This window comes from Geotrypetes seraphini, chromosome 8 (genome assembly GCF_902459505.1).
Source record: "Geotrypetes seraphini chromosome 8, aGeoSer1.1, whole genome shotgun sequence".
Taxonomy (NCBI): domain Eukaryota; kingdom Metazoa; phylum Chordata; class Amphibia; order Gymnophiona; family Dermophiidae; genus Geotrypetes; species Geotrypetes seraphini.
This window is the reverse complement of record NC_047091.1, coordinates 138,808,197-138,833,671: the sequence shown is the minus strand read 5'-3', so window position 1 is coordinate 138,833,671 and position 25,475 is coordinate 138,808,197. Positions and strand designations below refer to the sequence as shown.

General features: G+C 38.3%; 1 protein-coding gene across 4 annotated transcripts in view; it reads left to right on the top strand.

Annotated features, from left to right (window-relative positions):
* GOLGA3 (golgin A3) overlaps positions 1–16,820 on the top strand; it is a 113,601-nt gene extending 96,781 nt beyond the window's left edge. For all 4 annotated transcript variants that reach the window (XM_033954751.1, XM_033954752.1, XM_033954754.1 and 1 more), the window contains exons 20-24: positions 5,808–5,940; positions 6,137–6,259; positions 10,962–11,126; positions 12,226–12,386; positions 12,893–16,820. In XM_033954751.1, coding sequence (XP_033810642.1) covers positions 5,808–5,940; positions 6,137–6,259; positions 10,962–11,126; positions 12,226–12,386; positions 12,893–13,088 — 778 coding nt within the window. In that variant the 3' untranslated portion in view covers positions 13,089–16,820. The remainder of the gene's footprint in view (positions 1–5,807; positions 5,941–6,136; positions 6,260–10,961; positions 11,127–12,225; positions 12,387–12,892) is intronic.
* The last annotated feature ends 8,655 nt before the right edge of the window (positions 16,821–25,475 follow it).

Here is a 25,475-nt window from a genome sequence, read left to right as displayed (position 1 = left end):
CTAGTCAAAGTGTGCGTTTCAAAGTTGGCAAATAATTTAAGGGAGGGACGGGAGGGGAGGGGGATTAAGAATATGGGAAGGGGTATAAGGGAGGGGATGGGGTTTAATAATAATTTTAAAATGGGGAAAAGAGGTTATAATATTGATGTGAGGAATATTATTGATTATTGTTTTGATTTATTATAATGACTTTAAAAATTTTTTCAATAAATGTTAATGGTCTCAACCACCCGATAAAAAGGAAAAAAGTATTGATATATTTAAAAAAACAGAATGCGGATGTCTATTTTATACAGGAGACTCACCTTAATGGAGATGAATCAAAAAAGTTAATTGGTAATTGGGTGAAGGATTGCTTTTTTGCACCAGCAGTGGGAAAAAAAGCTGGGGTAGCAATTTTAATAAATAAAAAATGTTCAGCAGGATTTAATATGGTAAAAGCAGATAAATTAGGAAGATGGGTGCATGTGAACATGAGTATGGGCAATAATACTGTGGCGCTATTTAATGTGTATGTACCTAATTCAAATCAAATTGAATATTTTAAAACTCTACAACCAATAATTTTACCACTGGCTGCTAATAATTTGATAGTGGCAGGAGATTTTAATGCTGTTGTGGACTCTTTATTGGATAAAAAACCTAGTAAAATTTTAAAATCTTTAGGGTTGGATAATTTTATAAATTCTTGTAATTTAAAAGATATATGGAGAATTCTTCATTTTAATGATCGAGATTTTTCATTTTATTCACATGTTCATAAATCTTTTTCTAGAATTGATTATATTTTTGTTTCTCAGGGGCTAATACAAGATGTTACACAAGCCTCTATAGAACCAATAATTTTATCAGATCATGGAGGAGTGTGGATTTCTTTAAATTTTAATGACCCAGATAATGTTAGGCCGGTATGGAGATTTAATAATGCATTGCTTGCATATCCAAAATTTTGTGAAGAATTTCAATTAAAAATGGATGAATATTTTCAAAATAATATTACAGAGGAAATATCTACAGAAATAATATGGGATGCTTTTAAGGCAACGATGAGAGGGCAAATTATATCATTTTCAGCTTATTCTAAAAAACAATTAAATAAGCAATTTACGGAATTGGAACAAGAAATAAAAGATTTAGAATTAAAATTGATTAATAAGTGGGAGAATTCTACGTTGCAAACTTTATTAAAAGCAAAATATAAATATAATGAGATTTCTTCTAATTTGGCTAAAAAAAATATTATGTGTCAACAAGCTTTGTATTATGGTAGTTCAAATAAGGCGGGAAGACTATTGGCAAATTATCTTAAAGTGAAAAAAAGAAAGATGAAATTGAATGCAATAAAAGATGAAAAAGGTGAAACTCATTTTCAGATTGGTCCTATTTTAAAACAGTTTTTAATTTATTATAAAAACCTGTATTCTTCTGAGTCTTATTTAAATAAAGAAAAAGATGGTATAGAGTTTTTAAATAATATTGAAGGTCCGAAGATTCCTGATCATATAAAAAGAAGTTTGGAAAATCCAATATCTTTACAAGAATTACAAACAGCATTGAAGTCTCTTAGAGTGGGGACCGCTCCAGGTGGTGATGGTTTTACGGTAGAGTTTTATAAAACATTTCAAAATACTCTTTTACCTCATTTATTAAATTTATATCAGAATCAACTAAAGAAAGGTTGTATATCAGGCACTATGGCAGAATCATTAACTATTGTTTTGCCGAAGCCAAATAAAGATCCCATGTTGGTTTCAAATTACAGGCCTATTTCGTTGATAAATGTAGATGGTAAATTATTAGCCAAACTTTTGGCTACACGTTTGGCAAAAGCTCTTCCTCATATAGTTGGTATGAATCAAACAGGGTTTGTTGCTCAGAGACACTCTTCTAATAACACCAGATTGGCATTGCAAATGTTATATTTAACAAAAGAAATTGGAGATCCGGCTTTTTCTGTATCTCTAGATGCAGAGAAAGCTTTTGATCGTGTGGAATGGACATTTATGTATCAGGCCATGGAGTGGTTTGGTATTGGTTCGGGATTTATACAAATGATTAAAACTCTGTATAGCTCTCCTGTTGCTAGATTATATATCAATAATAATTTTTCTGATTGTTTTAAATTGCAAAGGGGAGTTAGGCAGGGATGTCCTCTATCTCCTTTACTTTTTGATATAGTGCTTGAACCCTTATTACTAGCTATTCAACAGGAAGAGGAGATACAGGGTATTACGCATAAGGATAAAGAATATAAAGTTTCTGCATATGCGGATGATATATTACTTCATTTGAGGAATCCTGAAACAACCATTCCAAATTTATTGGATTTGATAGAAAAATTTGGAAAGTTTTCAGGATATAAAATAAATTGGACTAAATCAGAAGTTCTTCCTTTAAATGTGCATTGCACAAAAGGATTATTTGATTCATTCCCTTTTATATGGAAAGAAGAAGGAATAAAATACTTAGGTATATGGATAAAAAACACGATTGATGAGACAATTATAATGAATGAAAAAAGTTTATTGCAAAAAGTAACAGAGTTATGTGAGCAATGGAATCCATTACATTTATCTTGGTGGGGAAGAGTACAAACAGTCAAAATGATGATATTGCCTGTGGTTTGTTATCAAATGGGAATGATACCAGTTTTTTTTCAGGGGTCTTTTTACAAAAAGTTAAATAATATTCTTAGTAAATTTATTTGGCTGGGTAAAGCTGTAAGAATTGCTCTAGTGACTTTACAAAAACCAATTGAGGAGGGAGGGGTAAATTTTCCAAATTTTTATAGGTTTCATCAATCCTATATCTTGCGCCAAGATATGTATTGGGTCCTCCCAGAACTCATGGAGAAGCTTCCAGATTGGTTATGGTTGGAGTGGCAGCTCATGTCTCCTATTAGACTTCGTCATTTGATTAGTATTAAAATGCCTAGAATAAGAAAAAGTAATAGGATATTAATGGACACATGGACAACATTAAAGTATGTTAACAACTTAACTCCTATTACTATTCAAAAATCTACTTGTCAAAATATATGGCTGAACTCCAAGATACAAATAGGCGGTTTTATGATTGTCTGGAAGGATTGGATTGAAGCAGGAATACGTACTTTAAATGATGTTATTAATGATGGTAAGCTGCTGCAGTTTTCACAATTACAACATAAATTTGGACTTAATAAAAAACAAAGTTATAAATGGTTGCAATTGAAGCAGGCCATTCAGGCAGGGTTCCCTGAATGGAAATCTTTAAATACTCATTTTACTCTAGAATTCTTATGCTTCCAGGCAGATTTTATGGGTCACCAGGCCGCGCAGTGGTACAAAACATTGTCTGGATATTTAAATAAAAAACCAAGGACTGTACTTAGAGATATTTGGAGCATTGAGATTAAGCATCAAATTAATGCATCTCAATGGCCACGTATTTGGTCTTGGAGGATAAGATGTACAATGTCTGCGTCTATGAGGCAAACATGGTTTTTCCTGTTGCATAGAGCATTCTGGACCCCTGTTCGTTTACAAAAATTGGATTGCTCTAAGTCTAATAGATGTTGGCATTGTCATCTTGAGGCTGGAACTCTAGATCATCTATTATTTTATTGTCCGTTTATTAATAATTTTTGGAAATTGATCTGGGGTCAAATAAATTGTATGTTAGAGAATCCTGTGGCCTTATCATATGACACAGTTTTGTTTGGAATGTCTATGAGGGCCAAAAGTCAAATTTCATCGAATAATAATAAACTGTTAATGATTTTAACAGGAGTTGCCATCCAACATATAACATATAATTGGAAAGACTATAGGGGATTGAATTATTGTTTTTGGTGGAGTTCGGTTTGTCAAGTGTATGAAATGGAAAAAACATTGGCAATTAAGAGTGGTTATTATAAGAAATTTAAAGGGGTGTGGGGACCATTAATTGAGTATTATAATAAATAATTGTATTTATCCCCATTAAATATGTGTAGAGGGAAGGGGGATGAGTGGGTTTTATGACATTATGAGGGGTAATATATGAAAAGGGAGGGAGGGGAGATAATCTATGGTATAAAATGATTGTAGAGTTTCAAGTGAAGAATGTACAGTATGATTTGATTTCTTTTACACTTGATTGTATAATGTAAAAATGAATAAAGATATTTAAAAAAAAAAAAATATTCAAATAAATATGCATACACTCAAAAAAAAAAAAAAGAAAATCAGGGGCGGGAAACTACGAGGTGACACCAGGAAATTCTTTTTCACTGAAAGAGTGGTTGATCGCTGGAATAGTCTTCCACTACAGGTGATTGAGGCCAGCAGCGTGCCTGATTTTAAGGCCAAATGGGATCGGCACATGGGATCTATTCACAGGGCAAAGGTAGGGGAGGGACATTAAGGTGGGCAGACTAGATGGGCCGTGGGCCCTTATCTGCCGTCTATTTCTATGTTTCTATGTTTCTATGTTTACAATAATAATCTTAAAAGGGGAAAATGAAAGTGAATTATACAAGAAGAAAATGGAACAAAGAGGGTTAAAATGGAACTACAATTATATATAGGGGAACTAGGAGAGTCTGCACAGGTTGTTTCCAAGACTTGGAAGACAATTAATTGTATGTGTCTGTGAAAAAGAATGTTTTTAAGGATTCTTTAAATTTATCAAGAATCATGTCTGTCAGACCTGTGACTGAGAATACAGTGTGCCGTGTCGTATCCTAGGTAATTAGATGTGAATGTGGTATAGCTAGAAGGTTCTGTTGTAACAATTACAGTGTATAAGAGGGTGTGTAAGGAGTAAGTAAGCAATCTAAGTAAAGAGGAATATGCAATTTACAGATTTTGAAGATGAGAATTTTATAAGTAATTCTGTGTTTTATAGGTAACCGATGGGCAGCTCTAAGCAGGGGAATAACATGGTTGTATTTGTGTGATCCTGTAATTTGTTTTATGGCCATATATTGGATAAGTTGGAGACATTGTAATAGTTTCTGATGGATGCCATTGTATAATGCATTACAGTAGTTGAGTTATGACCAAAGAATGAATCAGATGTTGAGAACTGAAGGATCAAGCAAGGATCTAATACAGTGAATCATGTTTTAGTTTACAAAAGCTGCGTTAAGTGACTTGTAAAATTTTGTTTTTAGTAATTTAATTTATTATCTAATGTGAACCCCAGTATTTTGATGGATGACACTTCTGAAACAATCACTTTATTGAGGACAATAGGAGCAGCAAGTTTTTGGGCATGAGTGAACAAAAGGGTCTTAAATTTAATTGGATTGACGTGTAGTCTGTTGTCTTGCAGCCAGGTGCTTATTTGTGTTAGTGGATTTCAGTAGTGCCTGCTGGATTAAGAGGGAAAAGTAACTGAATGTCTTCAGCATAAATGATGTAAATAGTAAGGACTGAGCTAAAGTCATACATTTTGGTCTGTTTTATAAAAGCATTCTATAAAGACTGTCTGAATTCAAGAAAGCGTGGGAGAGGAAGAGATAGTGGATGCTGTGGATAGGCAAACTAGATGTGCCATTTGGCTGTTATCTGCCATCATGTTTCTATGTTTCATTGGATATAATGGATAGTTAACTTAGTTGAGAATTTATCAGACAGGCATAAATTATATAGAGATGAAATTTGGATTATGTAAGCTCAGATGCATCTTGCTAGATCAGGGGTTCTCAACCCAGTCCTCGGAAAACACCCAGCCAATCAGGTTTTCAGGATACCTGACTGGCTAGGTGTGTCCCAAGGACTGTGAATATAGAGAGAGTCATTTAGCTATTAGAATAAGATGAAGATTTTCTACATTTGCAGGGCCCAGGACCAAACATATTCACAAGAAGTGTCTCAATTCAAGCAAGAACTGGCAGAAGCTCGTTCGCAGCTTCAGCATCTGCAAAAAGAGCTGGATGAACATCTCAACAAGCAGCCTATGATCAGCCAAGAGGTAAGAATATCTCTTCCCTTCCCACTGTATCTTAATGGAATAACTATTGCTGCAGTTTGACCAGGGACTGGCTGCTTCAGCTATAGATGACCCCTTGACAAGTTTTCCTTATGTCCAAAATGAATATTGATAAGAGAAATTTGCATTTTAATTGCAGTCTGCTGAAATATGTTACTTGAATGTGCTTTCTTCTTAGGTGGAAGATCTGAAGTGGGAGGTAGAGCAAAAAGAGCGAGAAATTCAGTCCTTGAAACAACACCTAGACCTGAATGGACAGCATAGTGAGAAGGCACTGGAAGGTGTTCAGTCATTACTGCAGGTATGTCAGAGTGTGGCAGGAGTTGGTGATTTCAGCTCATGTTCCAGTGAGTGGATGCTCACAAAAAAAACCAGATCTGAATTTACACTGGGGTCTACTAGCCTCAAGAACAGGGCTCTGGAAGAGATTTTCTCCTAGTTTACAGACACTCCAAAGGCTCCTCAGCCCTAGAGACCTTTGGGGAGGTTAAACTCGAAGCGCCTGCTCCCCCTTCGCTTGCTGCACAAGGGTGCTCTTCCGGCATCCATCCAGCACAAATTTGGCATGAATTAGAGGTAAGAAACTAAAGGCTCCATCCCTGCTAGTCATGAGGCAAAACAAGGTGTTTTGAAGGTTTTGGAGAACTTTGAAAAAAAATTGGGAAATCTAAGATGGCCACCGCGGCAGTGTTTTGGAGCCAAAAATGGCTCAAAAATAACTTAACTGAAAACAAAAAAACTCAAAAAACAGGATTTTAGAGGTGTGGGGATCCTAAAAGACTTGGCAGAAACCTTGAAAACTAGCCTTTTCAGACCCCACTTCCTCAATTTTTCTCATAGGCTACAATAGCATTACATACTGTGTCATGTGCTGTAAATTTGCTACAGCCTGCCTCAGCTCTAAAAATAGCTGGATCTGGGAGAAGTAGTCACTGCCTTAATGGAATTGTTCCTGCAAATCTTTGAGCTGCTAGTCAGACTGATGTCTGACTGAACCTCAAACTCCCACGGACCTGCAGATGTGGGAATAAGGGGGGGGAGGCAGAGGCGTAACGCAGCCTGCACCCTGTAGAGCCCCACTCTGCTCCCTGCAGATGCCTAATGGCTTGCATGCAAGCCCCTGCGAACCAGTAGGAAATCAAAGCTTCTAGGGGTTCAGATCCTGAAATCCACAAAAGTTTCTGCAGGCTGGCAAACAGGTACCACAGAGAGATTAGCCTATCAGCTGCAGATCTCCAGTCTTCTTCTCTTCCACACAGGCAGAGCTACCACCCCCAATTTGGGGAGCTCTGAGCACTGAAAGCAGCCAAAAACTGAAAAAAACATACACACAAAAAAAAAATATACAGAGCAGATAAAAAAACCTTCTTCCGACTTACATGCAAAAGGAAAAACTGAAGGGGGCAGCAGAGTTCTTTGGTGAAGAAAAAGAAATTGAAAAGCTGGAGTGGATTCCTTCTACACAGCTCATGAGCATATGGAGATTACCCTAATATTCAGCATGACACACCTGGAAATTTAGGTAGATAAATAAATATATACATAGGGGCTTATTTTTCCAAACCCTTTGGCTTTGTGCCTTCCATAACCACCTTTTAAATAAAATCTGTCTCTCCAGCAGGATGGAGATCTGGTTATTTAGCTGATTGCTATTAAGGGCTCCTTTTACTAAGCTGTGCTAGCGGTTTTAGCGCACGCGCTAGACGCTAACACCAGCATTGAGCCAGAAATGTCCAAAATAAAGATATACTTTTATTTTTGACCCTGGGTCAGGCTGCTCTGGTGTTATCAGCAAGCTGCAATACTTTCTAATACATTTGTTCAAGAACCAAAACATAAAATGCTGGGCCAACCTGGCCACACTGGCTTCACAAACAATAGTCCGATTCTTATTTCAAAAACAGAAACAAAAAACCACAAACCAGAATTGTGGCTGGACTTTAGTCTTTGCAACTCAGACCTCTTCACCAGCCTTAAATGGTACAGATAGGTTTAGACATGCTCTCTTCCTATGAAGGAGCAGTAGGGAAAAGTACACAAGATTCTTGTGGCATGAAAAATAAAACTTTTCAAAGCCAAAAGGTAAACTGTTCAACTTGGAACTCAGTCTGCCTGTAGCTAGGGAACTCAAACAAACGGAGCTTCCCCGTGGCTGACGTTCCCTGCAGTAGCTTATCTATAGATAATTAGCCTCCAGCTGTGTGGAGAGGAGAGAAAGCAGAAATGCTCTGTAGTTTGCCAATGTTTAAGCAATTCAAGGCAACAAACTGTGTGAAAGAATTCTTCAGAGCCTAGCTCTGGAAAGTTTAGACAATTCTGCTGTACACAAAATAAACTCAGTCCCAAAACTTCACAAAAACAGGTAAGAAAAAGTATCATAACACTTCCAGCCTTTCAGCTCATGTCCATGGCTTCCAACCTCTCATTAGACACACTGGGCATACCGATATCCATGGGTTCCCAGCTTTCCAAATGTTTCTCACTGGTTGATTCAGACACCTCTGACATATCCACTAGAGAATGACACGGGGAAAAAATCTGTCCCCGTCACCGGCCCACCATCCTCTGCACCGCCCCGTCACCGCCGTTCCCTTCACCGCCCCGTCACCGTCACCGCCATCCCTTTCACCGCCCCGTCACCGCCACTGCCATCCCATTCACCGCCCCGTCACCGTCCCCGCTGCATCCATATAAGCCTTAGTACTGTAATATTTAGCTTATTCCTTTCTTATAAATCAAAGTTCCTGCTGCTGAACTAGAGAAAGAGATGTTCAGCTGGCAGGGCTTTGTTTATAAATTTTTATCAACACAACTAATATACTATTTTATCCTAAAGCAAAAAATAAATAAATAAATATAATTTTTTTTTCTACCTTTGTTGTCTGGTTTCTGCTTTCCACATCTTCTCATTGAATTCCTTCCATCCACTGTGTGTCTTCTCTCTGTGTCTTCCATTTGCTGTTACTGTGCCTCTCCCTTAACCCCCCCCCCCCAATTGGTCTAGCACCCATCTTCTTCCCTCCGCTCCCGCATAGTCTGGCATCTGTCTTCTTCCCACTCTGTCTTCCACATTTCCCTTCGGGGTCTGTTCCTCTCCACCCTCCTTCAATGTCTGTCCTATTCCTTTCCACCACCACCCTTCCCTCCCTCCTTTACCATCTGTTCCTTTCTACTACCCTTCAGCTCCTCTCACGTGGCTTATCTATCTACCTTCCTCCCTCTTATTTTCATAGCACGTTACAATGTAATTTGTGCAAGCCACTGGAGCCTGCGAGCTCGGTCCCTGTCCCATCCCCACAAACCATCTCGCTTCTGTGCTCCTATTTTTTCCATTTCTAATATCTCCCCTATGTATCTGTCATTGCCCCCCCTGTGTCCATATACCATCCCCATGGCATGTCCCCTTTATGTCTCTGTCCCTATGCCCCATGCACATAATTTCCCCTCTTTCTGTTACCTTCCTGTGTCCAGATTTCCCCTATCTTCCTCTTCCATACCAGTGTGTCTCTTCTTTTCAACCCCATCTAGCTTTTTTCCCTCTTTCTTCCCCCCCCCCCTGCTTCTAGCATCTGGCTCACCTGCCTGTCCTTCCCTTTCTTTCCTGCTGTGGGTTTTTCTTTCCGACTTCCCCTTGGCCCAGAATCCTTTTCCCTTTCTTCCAATTTCTCCCTCCTTCCAATTTGAGCCGGGAACACTAGCGATCGCGCGGTCCCCGCAGCTCACACCCGCCTGCCCAATCGATTCTATTGTTTAGCCAGCTCTCTCCCTTCTCCTCACCTTAGTTTGTAGATTTTCTTTTTCGGCGACCCGCACACTATCAGAGAGCCGCGCACGCGCGGCTGCTCAGTGTTCAATCTTCTGCTCTGCTGCAACTTCCTGTTTCCGGTTGCGTCAGAGCAGAAGATTGAACACTGAGCAGCCGCGCGTGCGCGGCTCTCTGATAGCGTGCGGGTTGCCGAAAAAGAAAATCTACAAACTAAGGTGAGGAGAAGGGAGAGAGCTGGCTAAACACTAGAATCGATTGGGCAGGCGGGTGTGAGCTGCGGGGACCGCGCGATCCTTCATGCCTCACTGCGGGGACAAGACCATTCACCGCCCCGCGGGCGGTGAATGGCCTTGTCCCCGTCGCCGCAGCGACTGCTAGTTTTCTTCCCCGTTTTCGGCGGGTGACCCGCGGCTAAAATGCGGTGGCCGCGGGTAAACCGCCACCGTGTCATTCTCTAATATCCACCATCTCACAGTCTCATCCCAGCTCTGCAGCTTTCAGCTGGGGAGCTGAGTTATGCTGCCTCTTAGGCTCACGTTCCCAGCCTCTCTGCTCCTTTCTCTCTCTGGTTCTGAGCTGCCTCGCTTTAACTGGCTCCAAGCCACCCCTCCCTGCTCTGAAGAGGGGGAAGGGAGAAAGCTCCCTCTGCAGCTGTGTCTGCTCACATGACAGCTTCCTGCTAGTTCTCTGCCTTTCTGGGAGATGTAGTTTCCTGGCTCCTGAGGTCTTATGAGCTCTAACAGCAGGCTTGGAAGAGTGACCTGCGGCTGGCCTGAACTCTCCCTGGCAGTCATTGTCTGTCTCGTCAGTCTCGGTGCAAGAGAGGTCAGCGCTATCATACTCAGCAGAGCCAACCTGGTCAGCTTTTCTGCATAGGGGCTTACTGCTCTTCCTAGTTAATCCTGTGACGAAGCTAGGAGGAGAGCTAGATTTGTCATAGTGCGCTAAAAACATTAGCGCAGCTTAGTAAAAGAGGGGGTAAGTCTTGGCCTTTCTCAGAAGTACATGTGCTACTGTTTGAGTCCTGAGATGCTCATATCCCAGTACAATTGTAGCATAGGCAGCAGTTTTTGCATGGCAGACAGCAGCAAAGGGTTGAACTATTCGAGCATTAATTTCCCAGTTTAAATTGATAAAATTCCACTTCCTTAGCTTAATAAAATGAATGAACCTGGCATTTTGCAACACAATATAAGGCTGAAATATTAATAAACATAACAATATAATTTGTCTGCAGAATATAAAAGCAGAGCTGGAAGTAGCACGGGATGATCTGTCCATGACCCAGAAGGACAAATTTATGCTGCAAGCTAAAGTGACGGAGCTAAAGAACAGCATGAAGACGCTGCTGCAGCAGAACCAACAACTGAAGCTGGATTTGAAGCATGGCAGAATGAAGAAGGTGGGTAGGACTGCAACAGATCACTCTTCTTAGACCAGAGTGGTGTTTTATTTATAATTTCATATGAACTCATGCTTTTAGTCTCTCTGCTCTGAAGAAGTATGGATTCTCTCTTTCGTGCTGTCCCACAAGTATTAGTGATGTTAGTCATGTTTATTTTGATGTATTTATTTATAAAATTCTTATATTCAGCCCATCTACAAATTTTGGTGGCAAAATAGAAAAGCTTGACATTTCATCTAACTTGGGGAAGAGGCTGCGGTGCTTTTTTTAAACAATATTACTACACTATAAACCACATCTAGCATTAATATTTTAGCCTGGTGTTTGTAACTCATTGTAGTAATACTGTGCACATGGGAACTAGGTTATTGTCAACACAGGCCATATCGAGGTGGAAGATGATATCTTCTTTCTTAAAGGACCCTCGGCCACAAGAGGGCATCCGCTAAAAATCAGAGGTGGGAAATTTTATGGCGACACCAGGAAGTATTTCTTCACCGAAAGGGTGGTTGATCATTGGAACGAACTTCCACTGCAGGTGATTGTGGCCAGCAGTGTGCCAGATTTTAAAAGTAAATGGGATACGCATGTGGGATCTCTAGGGGGGTAAAGACGAGGGGGGTGGGTCATTAGAGTGGGCAGACTTGATGGGCTATGGCCCTTTTCTGCCGTCATTTTCTATGTTTCTAAGGAGCAAGGAATTACAGAGCTGGAGACTTAACTCCACTTTCTTTGGGTCACTAGTAACAATATAACAGGCCTTGTGTTCTTTATCTTGCATGCCAATATATCCTATTAGCTATAATTGTATGTATTATGTTCAGAGATACCAATAATATCAGATAATAAGCGACCAAAAGTTCACGTTCTCTTAGCAATTTACAATCCATTGCTCTTCTGAAGGTTACCTTGGCTGTGCAGGAGTCATGTAGAATGGTTTTGAGGTATTTTATTTCTCAATACTATTTAAGCATATTTTCTATATATACTGCCAACACACCTCAACAACCTCACCCTTACCTGGAATTCAACATATAAAATCCTTGGGTTTCTCACAGCCATGTACTTTTAGTAACCAAAGCATATCTCTAAACAGAGGAAGGAGCTGAAAGGAGACAATCCTTCCAATCCTGTGACTCCAGTGAAGATTCCTGACTGCCCAGTCCCTGCCTCGCTCCTAGAAGAGCTCCTGAAGCCACCAACAGCTGTAAGCAAGGAGCCCTTAAAAAGTCTGAACAGCTGCCTTCAGCAACTCAAGTATGTTAATAAGATATGCCTGATTTTCTTATTGTCTACTGTTGTCACTGTTTAATTATCCAGGTACATTAGTACAATGGGAATGTAATCGGTGCACCTGTAGGTTTAGTACTGTGGTAGAATTATAGCAAATGTTCAACATTGTACTTGGGCTAACATTCTGGCTACTGATGTTTGAAATTCAAGATGAACCTGATTCCTCTTGATCTGAGAGTGTGGTGTAGTGCTTAGAGCTACAGTCTCAACACCTTGAGGTTGTGGGTTCAAACCCTGCACTGCTCTTGTGAGCTTGAGCAAGTCACTTAATCCTCCACTGCCCCAGGTATATTATAAAGATTGTGAGCCTGCCAGGATAGATATAGAAAATGCTTGAGTACCTGATTTGCAATCCATTCTGAGCTCCTTTGGGTGGAAGGGCCAAAAAATTGAATGAATGAATAAATAAATAAATACATAAAATGTTTAAGCCTGGTTTGCTGTTCATACTCTTGGTGTTCTCCCTGTAGGCAAGAGATGGACAGTCTGCAGCGCCAGATGGAGGAACATACTGTCACTGTGCACGAATCTATGTCCTCATGGACTCAGATGGAGGGACAGTTGATGGAACTCACTGCCGTGGACCTCGGCTCTCTAGCAGGATCCCCAAAGGAAACGGAGAAAAGTGATCACTGTGCTGATGAGCAGATGCTGTTGAATCAATGATGTATGTCTTCGTTGGTGAATTCCCAAAAACATTCAGCTCTGTTAAACAAAGCTGTTCTTTTTTAATATTTATTTGTTTGAAAAAAAGACTTATGTTCAGAGTTCTGCATTGAATTTAATAACCATATCAAAAATACAAGGAGCACCCAGAAATGAGTAAAACTTTCTTCCCAGGTACGAGCCTTTTCTCTATGTGATTAAAGGGGCATAGGAATTGGAGAAAGAACTTCAAAGTCTCATCCAGTTTAAACTGACAAGAAACCTAGCTGAATCTGTGTCTCTGCTGTGCTGAAGCTCATGAAAAGCCTTGGCAGACAGCTGAGCAAAAAGCTCATTACACCCACTGGGCAAAATTTGCACAAGATGATTCCTAGATATATAAACCTTGCACTTGCAGATCAGGCGAAAAAAGGAAGATCTGCCTTTACTACCAGGGTGGAGGGGGCAGCACTTTAGCAGCAGTTTAATGTAGCCAGAATCACAGATTTAAAATGATGGGAGCGTGTGGAGTTAAAGGAGCTGGTATATTAATGTCCTTGAGCAGTAAGAAATTTTATGTCTGTTTATAATCTTATATTTTTGTGTTCTGTTTTGGTGTTTTTAATGTTATTTGAAGCTTATGGTTGGAAAATATTGTAAATTAAGTGGGGGGGGATCAGAAATTTTAGTAACTTAATTTTGAGTGCCTTTCAAAGATGAAGAGGCTTTATTTTTATGATCTATGTTCATTTATTTTCCTTGAATGTTGTTATATGTAGAAGGTGCCTAATGTTTTCAAATTAGAATCAAATACTTGCTGCTCATAGCAGGACCTGTGCTTGTCCTCAGTTGGAGCCATTCCATCTCTTTGCATTAGCTGCACTTGTGCAGTTCTAAAGCCATTGACTGTGCCCTGTAAGGAACCCAGGTGTGCTTGATTAAATGCACAGTGAATTGTGCAATGACTTCCAGCTGCTGTGCAGTGGCAATCAGAGAAGCAGAAGTTAAAGGGGGTAAAAAGTGATAACCGAAAAATTCTGTGGTTCTGGAGGAGACTCCTGATGTCCCATGGTCACATCACTATATAGTGATCGCCCGTCCTTGGGCTGCTTTGGAAACTACACCCCAAACATTACAGTGGGGTCTTAAATTAAATGTTAAATGCAGCGGATTGCTTTTTTTAATCCTGAAATTTCACATTTCCTGCACCTTCATACTTTCTTAAGTCACAGCACACCTGATAGTATTTGCTTTCTATTTGGAAGACCCTTTCCCCTATATTGCACAAGTGTTTTTGCACTGTTACTTTTGTTGCTTTCTCTCCCTATTAAATGTAAACATGTCTGAAAAGAAATCAGAAAAAGAGAAAGCTAGATATTTTGTGTTACCAAATTTGCTTTTGTCATTATGTCATCTGATCTAAACTATATGTTAAAAATCAGTTGTAGTACAGTGTAAATACAGTACAAAAGCCACAGATCAGGTATCCAAGTCCAAACAATTTTACATAATGTTTTTGTTAGTTGGGAAGACCTGCTGAACCAATCTTGCTGCAGAAAATTGTGCAAGGTTTCTCCTCTATGGCATCACCAAACCATAGCCATCATTGGACAGTCTGAATACTTCTATATGATGACATATAGAAGAATGTAATTTTCTTATGAAGATGGTTATGCAGTTAAACAAGAAGCAGGCTTGCTAAAATGCAATGTCACTCCAATTTGTATCTCCCAAAATGATTCTCCCTCTTCTTTGCCATATTTTAAAATTGGAAGGGCCAAATCCTGAGTCCATGCACTAGCATTTTTGCATTGCCAGACAAAAGGCCCTTGTTTGGATTTCCTAGCTGGAACCTATAGGTTTAGGTTGTTGTAAACTTGGTAAACTTCTGCTTCGAAGAAGCTTTTGTTTCAATTCAAGCTTAAATGGCCTGAAAGGAACATGTCATATAAGTAGCTGAAGTTTTTTGTTTAATTTATGATTACTTGTGCCTTGGTTATCCCTTCCACTTTTGTTGTCCTACAAAAATATTCTGTGCGACTTTTATTTCCAGTGCTTCCTCCCAAATCTCACTGCCATCACTTAATTGCAGTGATGAAATACTGCAGTCTTTTTTTCTGCATGCATACAAATAGTAGGAAGTTTGACTTTTTTGCCTTGGGAAATAATTAAGCAAATGAAAGTGTTAAAGGTAAGATAGTATCAATGGCTAGTTTTACATTCCTAGCAAAAAAAAGATCTGCTTACCAGGTAATTTTGAAAAGAAGCATGAGTGGATTAAAATTACCCATTTATGTACAAACCAGAGGAGGCTGCTTATGCCAAGCTGTACCATTAGCACTACTAGTTTTAAGAGCAAGTAATATTTTATTACCCTGAAGAACAACTGCTTTATCACAGCAAAGACTAAAACTAACCTAAATTCATCTGCCAGTCTGCAGTTTGTGCACCTAGAAAATGTACTCATTTAACTGAATGTTTCTTCTATTCATGTTCTAAAAGTTGCCTAAAATGTTCTACTTAAAAATATGTAATATTAATATTTTTCACAGGAACTAAGTTTTAAAATTCCAGTTACTGCACAAAGGTTATTGGAGGAACATCATATATGCACAGCTTGCTGTAGTATCTAATGCTTCCAGACTTGCCTTCTCATAGGTAGCTGCCATAGATATCCATTCAGCTAAGGCTAGAGAATCATACTTGGTACTCGTATTCTTAACATTCCGTCATCCCACAGACTACAATCCATTACTATGGCTATATGGAAAAGACCCAGAAAACTGGAAGACTTTGCTTTGGGGCTAATTTAATCTACCCTTAATTTAAACGACCTCTTACTTGCCGTAGATTTAATTTACTGTGAGTAGGCAGACTTGCCTCTGAAGTCTATCAGGGTGACTGTCTTCTTATGAGAATGTTGCCCTTGTTATGGGGAAAGGTAGATTTGTACAGTCTGTAAGTAAGCTGTTTGCTTGTTGTCAACACTCCTCTTTAACAAAATGGTATTTGTGAGGAATCCAGGTGCCTTCTATATATTGACTTCAGAGATCACCAAAATAGAAGCATCTAATCTTTAGAGATTGATGCTTGAACTGCACTCTTGGAATGTTTTCCTGGTTAAGCAAATGAAAGTGTTAAAGGTAAGATAGTATCAATGGCTAGTTTTACATTCCTAGCATTGCCTACCTAGGCCAGTCTTCCATTAAGCAGAACACCACTTTGTAAAAACATGACAGGTTAGTTGGTTATGTACTGTAGATCTGCTTTGAGTACTCGGATTTGTTTAATTTTTAATAAATAACTATTGCACATTGAAGCTGGCTAATAAAACTCAAGCTATTTGCTTCTATTTTATGATGCCATTGTCCATACAAAAGAAGCTAGGACTTGTTTAATGGTGTCATCAGTAACAAACACATGGGTTGTTTTTATTTGCTACTTTCAATATGTGCTAGTTGTTCATAAAACATGGGCAAATATGATTAGAAATAAGTTGGAGAGATTTTCACAAGATCTTTAAAAGATTTAATATTATACAGAATATCATCAAAAGAATTATTTGCAGGAGGAAATAAAGTGGCTGTTTTATAAAGGGCTGGTGTGTGAGAAGACAGGGCAATGACTGGACTATTTCTTTTCAGACTGAGCATCTTCTTTTCTTGTGGGTTGGCTATGGCACTGTGTTGAAAAAGTGTAAGACTTAAATTAGTCACCAAAATAATGAGTTTAAATAAAGTTAAACTCTAAAAACACATCACGTTCCTCAGTGTGCCACACGTATTTAACGAATGGTAGCTGTCCTCATAGGAACCATATTGTGTGTGATTTTATCTTTTAGTTTACTTTTTTACTTTTTATTTATAAGTTATAAAGTTATAAAAAGTGCTTGTGCCTAATAATTTTAGCAACAATAGTTTATACTAGCAACAGTAGCTTATGGTAACGATTACTTAGCTTTTATTTAAGGACTGGGTCTGGTTCATTCCCCACCGACGCGTTTCACTATTTCATCAGGGTCGGGGAAAGAGAACGCTGTGAAAAAACAGATAATAGAATCATTTATGTTTAACGAACCCAGTGACATAAATAGATGGTAAATCAGTATAAAAAGTTGCTACAAAGCTTACCAGAGCCATACTATGTCTTAGCTGAAAGCTAAATCCATAATTGATGAACCGGAAGGGAAAAATTCCCGGTATACGGAGAACTAATAAGTCAAAAACCCCTGATCACATGACCCAATTCTGGCCAATAAACACCCTAACAACGGACCTTTCACACATTCTCTGCACTGCTCTTAATCACATTCATATACTCACAGTTAGCCAATCACTGGTTAAATTCAGACCATGGGGATGCATGGTATTAAGTTTATACATCCACCGAAGTTCTTTAATATTTAGATTGTTTTCATAATTGCCTCCCTCCCACCCGATATGTACTGTATCAATAATTCGCCATTTAAGATCGGAAATTTTATGTTTCATTAAGGTCCAATGGCGAACTAAAGGAGCAGTTTCAGTTCCAGTGTTAACTCGGGACTTGTGCTCATTGAGCCTAATATTCATGGGTCTCGTAGTGCGCCCTATATAGATTTTTGGACAAGGGCATATAATCATGTAAATAACATGATCAGTTTTGCAAGTAGTTCTGGATTTGGCTGTAAAGATTTGACCTGTGTGTGGATGACTCCATGTTTCTCCTTCTAGGGTGTATTCACACCATTGACAATGGCCACAGATATAGTGGCCCATCACATCCAGGGTATTATTTTGTTTGTGTTTATAATGACCAATAAGTTCCCCCAAGTTTTTAGCTCTTTTAAAGGCGAATATTGGAGGCTCGCAATCAGGTCCCAAAGTTAATTGAATGATGTGCCAATGTGTAAGAATAATATTCTTAATATCGTAAGCCAGATGGGAGAATTGTTGTACACATACCAACGGTTTCTCTTTCTGGTGTAATGGGGAATTCTATTTACAGACCCACGGTATTGCTATGGGGGCCTCCCTGGCTCCCTCCGTGGCTACTCTGTATATGGCGCAATTGGAGGAACAACACATCTATACATCCCACTGGTTTCAGAATATCACAGTTTGGAGACGTTATTTGGACGACATCTTCTGCATTTGGAAATCTGATATCCAGACATTCAACTCTTTTCTTACTTGGTTAAATCAAGTAGACCCTAATATCCAGTTCTCAGCTACCATCAATAATCGTGAGATATCATTTTTGGATATGACTATTTTTAAATCTCAGGGGTCTTTGTTAACAACTATTTTTCGCAAAGCCACCGATAGAAATAGCCTACTTCGCTACCACAGTTTCCATCCGCAACAACTTAAAAATAGTCTTCCTCATAGCCAATTTTTACGATTGAGGCGACTATGTTACTCCTTAGCAGAGTATAAAATTCAAGCCCGGACATTGAAAAATCGTTTCAAACAACGTGGATATCCAAGGCATATAATAAAACAGGCATACACTCGAGCTAAGTATGCTCATAGACATCAACTTCTTCAATATAAACAAAACCTTGAAGAAGAGAAACCGTTGGTATGTGTACAACAATTCTCCCATCTGGCTTACGATATTAAGAATATTATTCTTACACATTGGCACATCATTCAATTAACTTTGGGACCTGATTGCGAGCCTCCAATATTCGCCTTTAAAAGAGCTAAAAACTTGGGGGAACTTATTGGTCATTATAAACACAAACAAAATAATACCCTGGATGTGATGGGCCACTATATCTGTGGCCATTGTCAATGGTGTGAATACACCCTAGAAGGAGAAACATGGAGTCATCCACACACAGGTCAAATCTTTACAGCCAAATCCAGAACTACTTGCAAAACTGATCATGTTATTTACATGATTATATGCCCTTGTCCAAAAATCTATATAGGGCGCACTACGAGACCCATGAATATTAGGCTCAATGAGCACAAGTCCCGAGTTAACACTGGAACTGAAACTGCTCCTTTAGTTCGCCATTGGACCTTAATGAAACATAAAATTTCCGATCTTAAATGGCGAATTATTGATACAGTACATATCGGGTGGGAGGGAGGCAATTATGAAAACAATCTAAATATTAAAGAACTTCGGTGGATGTATAAACTTAATACCATGCATCCCCATGGTCTGAATTTAACCAGTGATTGGCTAACTGTGAGTATATGAATGTGATTAAGAGCAGTGCAGAGAATGTGTGAAAGGTCCGTTGTTAGGGTGTTTATTGGCCAGAATTGGGTCATGTGATCAGGGGTTTTTGACTTATTAGTTCTCCGTATACCGGGAATTTTTCCCTTCCGGTTCATCAATTATGGATTTAGCTTTCAGCTAAGACATAGTATGGCTCTGGTAAGCTTTGTAGCAACTTTTTATACTGATTTACCATCTATTTATGTCACTGGGTTCGTTAAACATAAATGATTCTATTATCTGTTTTTTCACAGCGTTCTCTTTCCCCGACCCTGATGAAATAGTGAAACGCGTCGGTGGGGAATGAACCAGACCCAGTCCTTAAATAAAAGCTAAGTAATCGTTACCATAAGCTACTGTTGCTAGTATAAACTATTGTTGCTAAAATTATTAGGCACAAGCACTTTTTATAACTTTATAACTTATAAATAAAAAGTAAAAAAGTAAACTAAAAGATAAAATAACACACAATATGGTTCCTATGAGGACAGCTACCATTCGTTAAATACGTGTGGCACACTGAGGAACGTGATGTGTTTTTAGAGTTTAACTTTATTTAAACTCATTATTTTGGTGACTAATTTAAGTCTTACACTTTTTCAATCTAATTTCTGTGCACTTTTTGGATTTGTATGGCACTGTGTGGCATTTTGTGTGTGTGTGTGTGTATGTGTATATATATATATATCTCAAGGGTCTCAAAGTCCCTCCTTGAGGGCCGCAATCGTCGGGTTTTCAGGATTTCCCCAATGAATATGCATGAGATCTATGTGTATGCACTGTTTTCTATGCATATTCATTGGGGAAATCCTGAAAACCCAACTGGATTGCTGCCCTCAAGGAGGAACTTTGAGATCCCTGATATATATATATATATATATATAGTACATATATACAGTCTGTGCTGGGAGGGCTGGTGCTTAGGGTATAGAACTGACTGGCTATGAAGCCTTTGGCATATGAAAAGGAACTGGCTTTCTGTTTCCTTGGGATTGTGCCACCACATTACCTGTTGTCCTTGTTCATAGCCAAAATGACAGTCTTCCTTTAACTGCTTTCATCTTAGTGACAAAAAAATTACTTCTCCCTTGGAAGATAAAAGAGAGACCCCACTGATAGTATTGAGGATTATATTTCTCATTATAAAATGTACTAGCTATCCACATTTGCCATAAAGATAAAAATTAATAAATAAATAACCCCAAACTATAAGGTAATAGTCCAATTAAAAGGTAACACATTTATTTTTTAATTAACCTTTATTTCTATTTAAATGAATTAACTTGGCAACTGCATTGCTTTATCCATATTAGCTGCAGATTAGGGTATCCATTCACAGGCCATCATTGCATCTATTCCATCCTGTGGGCAGGATTTGTTGGTAGAACTCTGCAAATATACCCTTACTGTTAATAAAATAACTGACAACTTTAAAAAAACTTACTGCTGCTGTTCATATTACCAAATGTCACATCACTAACTGCCAATTCCATGAAAGAAAGGTGTTTGAAAAGAAATGTTTTCATTAATCCATGGCATATTCAAGTTTATAGAGTTTGCTTTGGGGTAGATAATCTAAAAGAAAAATTGGAAAACTGTATACTATGTAAAATTGAAGATTACAGTACCAAGCATGTGCATAAAAATTTCTTAAGTTTTGTGCAATAAACTATTTTTGGTAAAGGTTTTTATTGGGGATTTTTTTTCTTTGTTTCTGTTCCAATTCAATAGTGATCTAGTGTCTTTCCCCAAGCAGTAGACAGAATAATATGGTAGAAGTGACCTGTCTTTAGGATTTCAGTTGATGTCTCTCTTAACTGTGGTATAACCCAAGTAGTTATCATGAATTATATGCAGGTAGTACTTTCTCTGGCCCTATAGGGCTCACAATTTAAGGGGGGTTTTGTACCTGGAAAAATGGAGGGTTAAGTGACTTGCCCAAAGTCACAAAGAATAATCTCACTATAAAATGAACAGCTATTGAAATGAAAACGTCTATAAGCACTATGGAAATTTAATTTATTGCTATGACTAAGCAATATGGAATAACTTTCAACATCATTTAGAATGTTATCACTAGTCATTAGCATATGCCAGCAAAGTACGATGAGAGGCCAGAACAGTATTCTGAAAACAGCCCCCACTCCTATACCTGAATTTCATTTACTAAACACTATGACCCGGATTCTGTACATGGCGCCTAGATAAACAGCGCCAGTCGCGTGTCAATCACACTTGGGTGCCATTACCAGAATTGCAGCTATGATATCTAAAAAAAAAATTAGGGTTTTAAAGGTCTACAATACACTGGGCACCAAGGTTTTGCTCCTTCAACACTTTTGGGTGTATCCTACAGATTTTTGGCTGCTGATCATGAAAATCACATTTAAAATTACATATCATGTACTGTTTTAACAAAAAAGTAAATTTTTACAATTTCCTTTATACTTTCAGGTTAATGCAATTCATTCTTAGCCTAATTCTTAACATAGGCCTATTGCTCACATTATACCTTGCTTGATATAGTGTGGGCATGTCCAGGCGTACATTCAGAACTATCAAAGCAATAGAACTCTAAAATTTACAAGAACAACACAATAATGATAGAAATAATAGTTCTAAGATATTCTACTTTGCGACTGGGTAGTGAGAACTGCAAATAAATAGCTTACAAGTTAATTTTAGTGAGAAGACTTCAATGTGGATTGATAAGTAAACGTAAAACGTTCAATCCTACAACCCGTGCGTGGGTAGCCACCCAGCGCACCACACCATCATCGAGTCTTCATGTGTTCAGTGAAAATGAAATAAATAGTGTAAACACACTCAGTGATAAATTATTATATAAAAAATTATTATTATTATAGTAAAACACTAACGCAGTCAGCACAATGACTGCACTGTCTTTCCACAAATTAATGAATGAAAAAGACTTATCTTGTAAGGAAGGCCCGCAAAAGCAGGGACTCCCAAGGACACTTTCAACAGCACAGTTCACAGGCATTGTGCTCGAGAAATCATTACAGGTTCAACTGAACTTCAGTTTCAGAAATAGTCCTTCTTCAGGAACCTCTCATGAATAAACTTCATAGTGAGAACAAAAATGTATAGCTGTAATACATCCAGTGAACGCCCGATTCAGAGATGGCAGTTAGAGAGGCGGAACCAGGTGCATCCCATTTGAACAGAAAGCAGCATGATGTCACGCCACAAACAAAGGCAGGAAATAAAAAAAATGGTGTTCTACAAATTAAGTTCAAGTTTATTAAAAATTTGATATACCACCTTATTTATTTCAAGGTGGTTATACATTTTGTTGTAGTTCCTTCCTATTTCTCCTACTGTAAACCGCGTCGAGCTCTACGAACGTGGAGATGATGCGGTATACAAACCTAAGGATTAGATTAGATTAGATTTTAAAATAGGGTAAAAACAGATAATACAGTTTAACATAACTTTAACAAAATAAACATAGGCAACTAGACAAACAGGGATGAATGGAAAAAAAGGGGAGAACTACAATGATTAAAGTAAGGTATAAACAAAAGGGTGGGGTTAAAAACAAGTAGGTCCAATACAAGCAGACTCAAAATATAAAAAAACAATTTAAAAATCCTTAAAAGGACATCACACTTGAAAGGCATCTTTGAAAAGGAATGTCTTAAGAAAAGATTTAAATTTTTCAAGATTAGTTATCTCTCTTAGAGCATTTGGTGCTGAGTTCCAGAGGGTTGGGGCAACTACTAGTATTAATATGGTTCAAGGTTGGGATTGCTAATAAATTTTGCTCCGAGGAACGAAGAAAACACGATGTAGTATACGGTATCAAAAATTTATTAAAGAATTCTGGCTGTCCAGTGTTTCTTGTTTTAAAAGTCAATAATAGAGTTTTATAAATGACACGGTGATGGATGGGAAGCCAATGGGCTTTTTATCAGAAGAGGAGTTACGTGGTCAAATTTTTTGGCCTTGTAGATGACTTTTACTGCTGTGTTCTGGATTATTTGTAGACATTTTAACTCTTTTTTCGTAATACCATGGTATAAGGCATTGCCATAATCCAGACAAGAAATGACTAATGAATGGATTAAAGTATTTAAAGCCGATATGTCAAGAAATTTAGCTAGAGAGCATATCATTCGTAAACGATAAAAACATTTTCTTATAACTGTACTTATATGATCATGGAAAGTGAGATATTCATCCAAAGTGATACCTAGAAGCTTGATACTACGTACTGTCTGTATAGGAATAGATTTGATTTTAATAGGAGAGAGAGGAGAACTATCTTTCTTGAAAGGAAAAACCATTATTTTGGTTTTAGTGACATTGAGTGATAATTTGTTCGAGTTTAACCAGTCATGAATCTTGTTGAGCTTTTTGCTGATGGTAAGAATATCGTTTGGATTATCTAAGTTGAGGGGATGTATTAATTGGATATCGTCTGCATAAGCGTAGATGGTAAAACCAATTGATTGTCCTAGCGTGATTAATGGAGCCAGTAAAATATTAAAGAGAAGTGGGGAGAGTATGGATCCTTGTGATATGCCGTACTTGTTTGTGAATGTGTAAGATTTTAAGCCGTTGAATGATACTTTTGAAGTGTGTTCCTTATAAACCATCTGAGTTGTTATGTTCTTGTTCCAGACAGTGGGGGATCATGGGAGCTGTAGTTGTAGCCGTATGGAGCCTACTTTTATGTTCAATTAGACGTGTCATTCAGGGCGTACATTCAGGGCAGATTATATAACATCCATGGAAATTATGTAGTCTGGGCATGCTTGTATATGGGCTTTATGGATGTTAATGAGCATGAACCAAATATAGAAAAACTGATCACTGCCGTTGTTTTTCCAATTGCGATATATGGCTGTAAGTCATGGATACTCATGAAAACAGATAGAAGAAAAATCAATGCCTTCAAGCTGTGGTGCTGGAGAAGACATCTATGAATCCCATGGACAGCTAGGATCACCAATAAAGATGTTCTTACACATAGAAATATGATGGCAGATAAAGGCCAAATGGCCCATCCAGTCTATCCATCCACAGTAACCATTATCTCTTCCTTGCACTAAGAGATCCCAAGTGCCTAACCCACGCTTTCTTGACTTTAGAGACGGTCTCTGTCTCCATCACCTCTTCTGGGAGACTGTTCCATGCTACAGCCCAGAAATATCAAAGAAGAGACAAATTAATTTAATCACGTTTTGTTGGTTTTTTTTAATAATCATCTTTATTCAGTTCCAACAAGAAACCATACTAAACAGAACAGTGTGCTAAGGTCATACAAGCAGAACAATAAACCACAATGCAGAGAATGCACTTGCAAAACCAAACCACAGAAGCAGAACTGTAAGTTTCCATAGAAAATGCTCAAATAACCCCCCACACACTCACCCAAGACCACCCCACCCAAGCAATCTACCACCCTTTCTGTAAAAAAAAGTATTTCCTTAGATTACTACAGAGCTATCACCTCTTAACTTCATCCTATACCCTCTCATTCCAGAGCTTCCTTTCAAATTAGAGACTCGACTCATACACATTTACACCATGTAGGTATTCAAATGTCTCTATCATATATCCCCTCTCCTGTTTTTTCTCCAACGTATACAGATTGAAATTTTAAGTCCTCATACGACTTATGATTAAGACCACACACATTTTAGTAGTTCCTCTAAACCGGCTCCATCCTTTTGATATCTTTTTGAAGGTGCAGTCTCCAGAATTGTAAATAATATTTTAAGTCACCAGTCTTATACTGAGGTATCGATACCTCATTTTCCCTACCGGCCATATATCTTCCTATGCACCCTAGCATCCTTCTAGCTTTTTAAACCTGTTTGGCCACATATAATCACACTCAAGTCCCGTTCTGTTGTGCACATAAGTTCTTCACCCCCTAAACTGTACCATTCCTTCATGTTTTTGCAGCCCAAATGCATGACCTTGCATTTCTTAGAATTAAATTTTAGCTGCCAAATTTCAGACCATTTTTCAAGTTTTGCTAGGTCTTTCTTCATGTTATTCACACCATCTGGGATGTCTACTCTATTGCAGATGTTGGTATCATCTGGAAAAAGGTAAATCTTACCTGACAGCCCTTCAGCAATATCACTTATAAAAATGTTAAAACGTACAGGCCCAAGAACATAAGCAATGCCTCTGCTGGGTCAGACCTGAGATCCA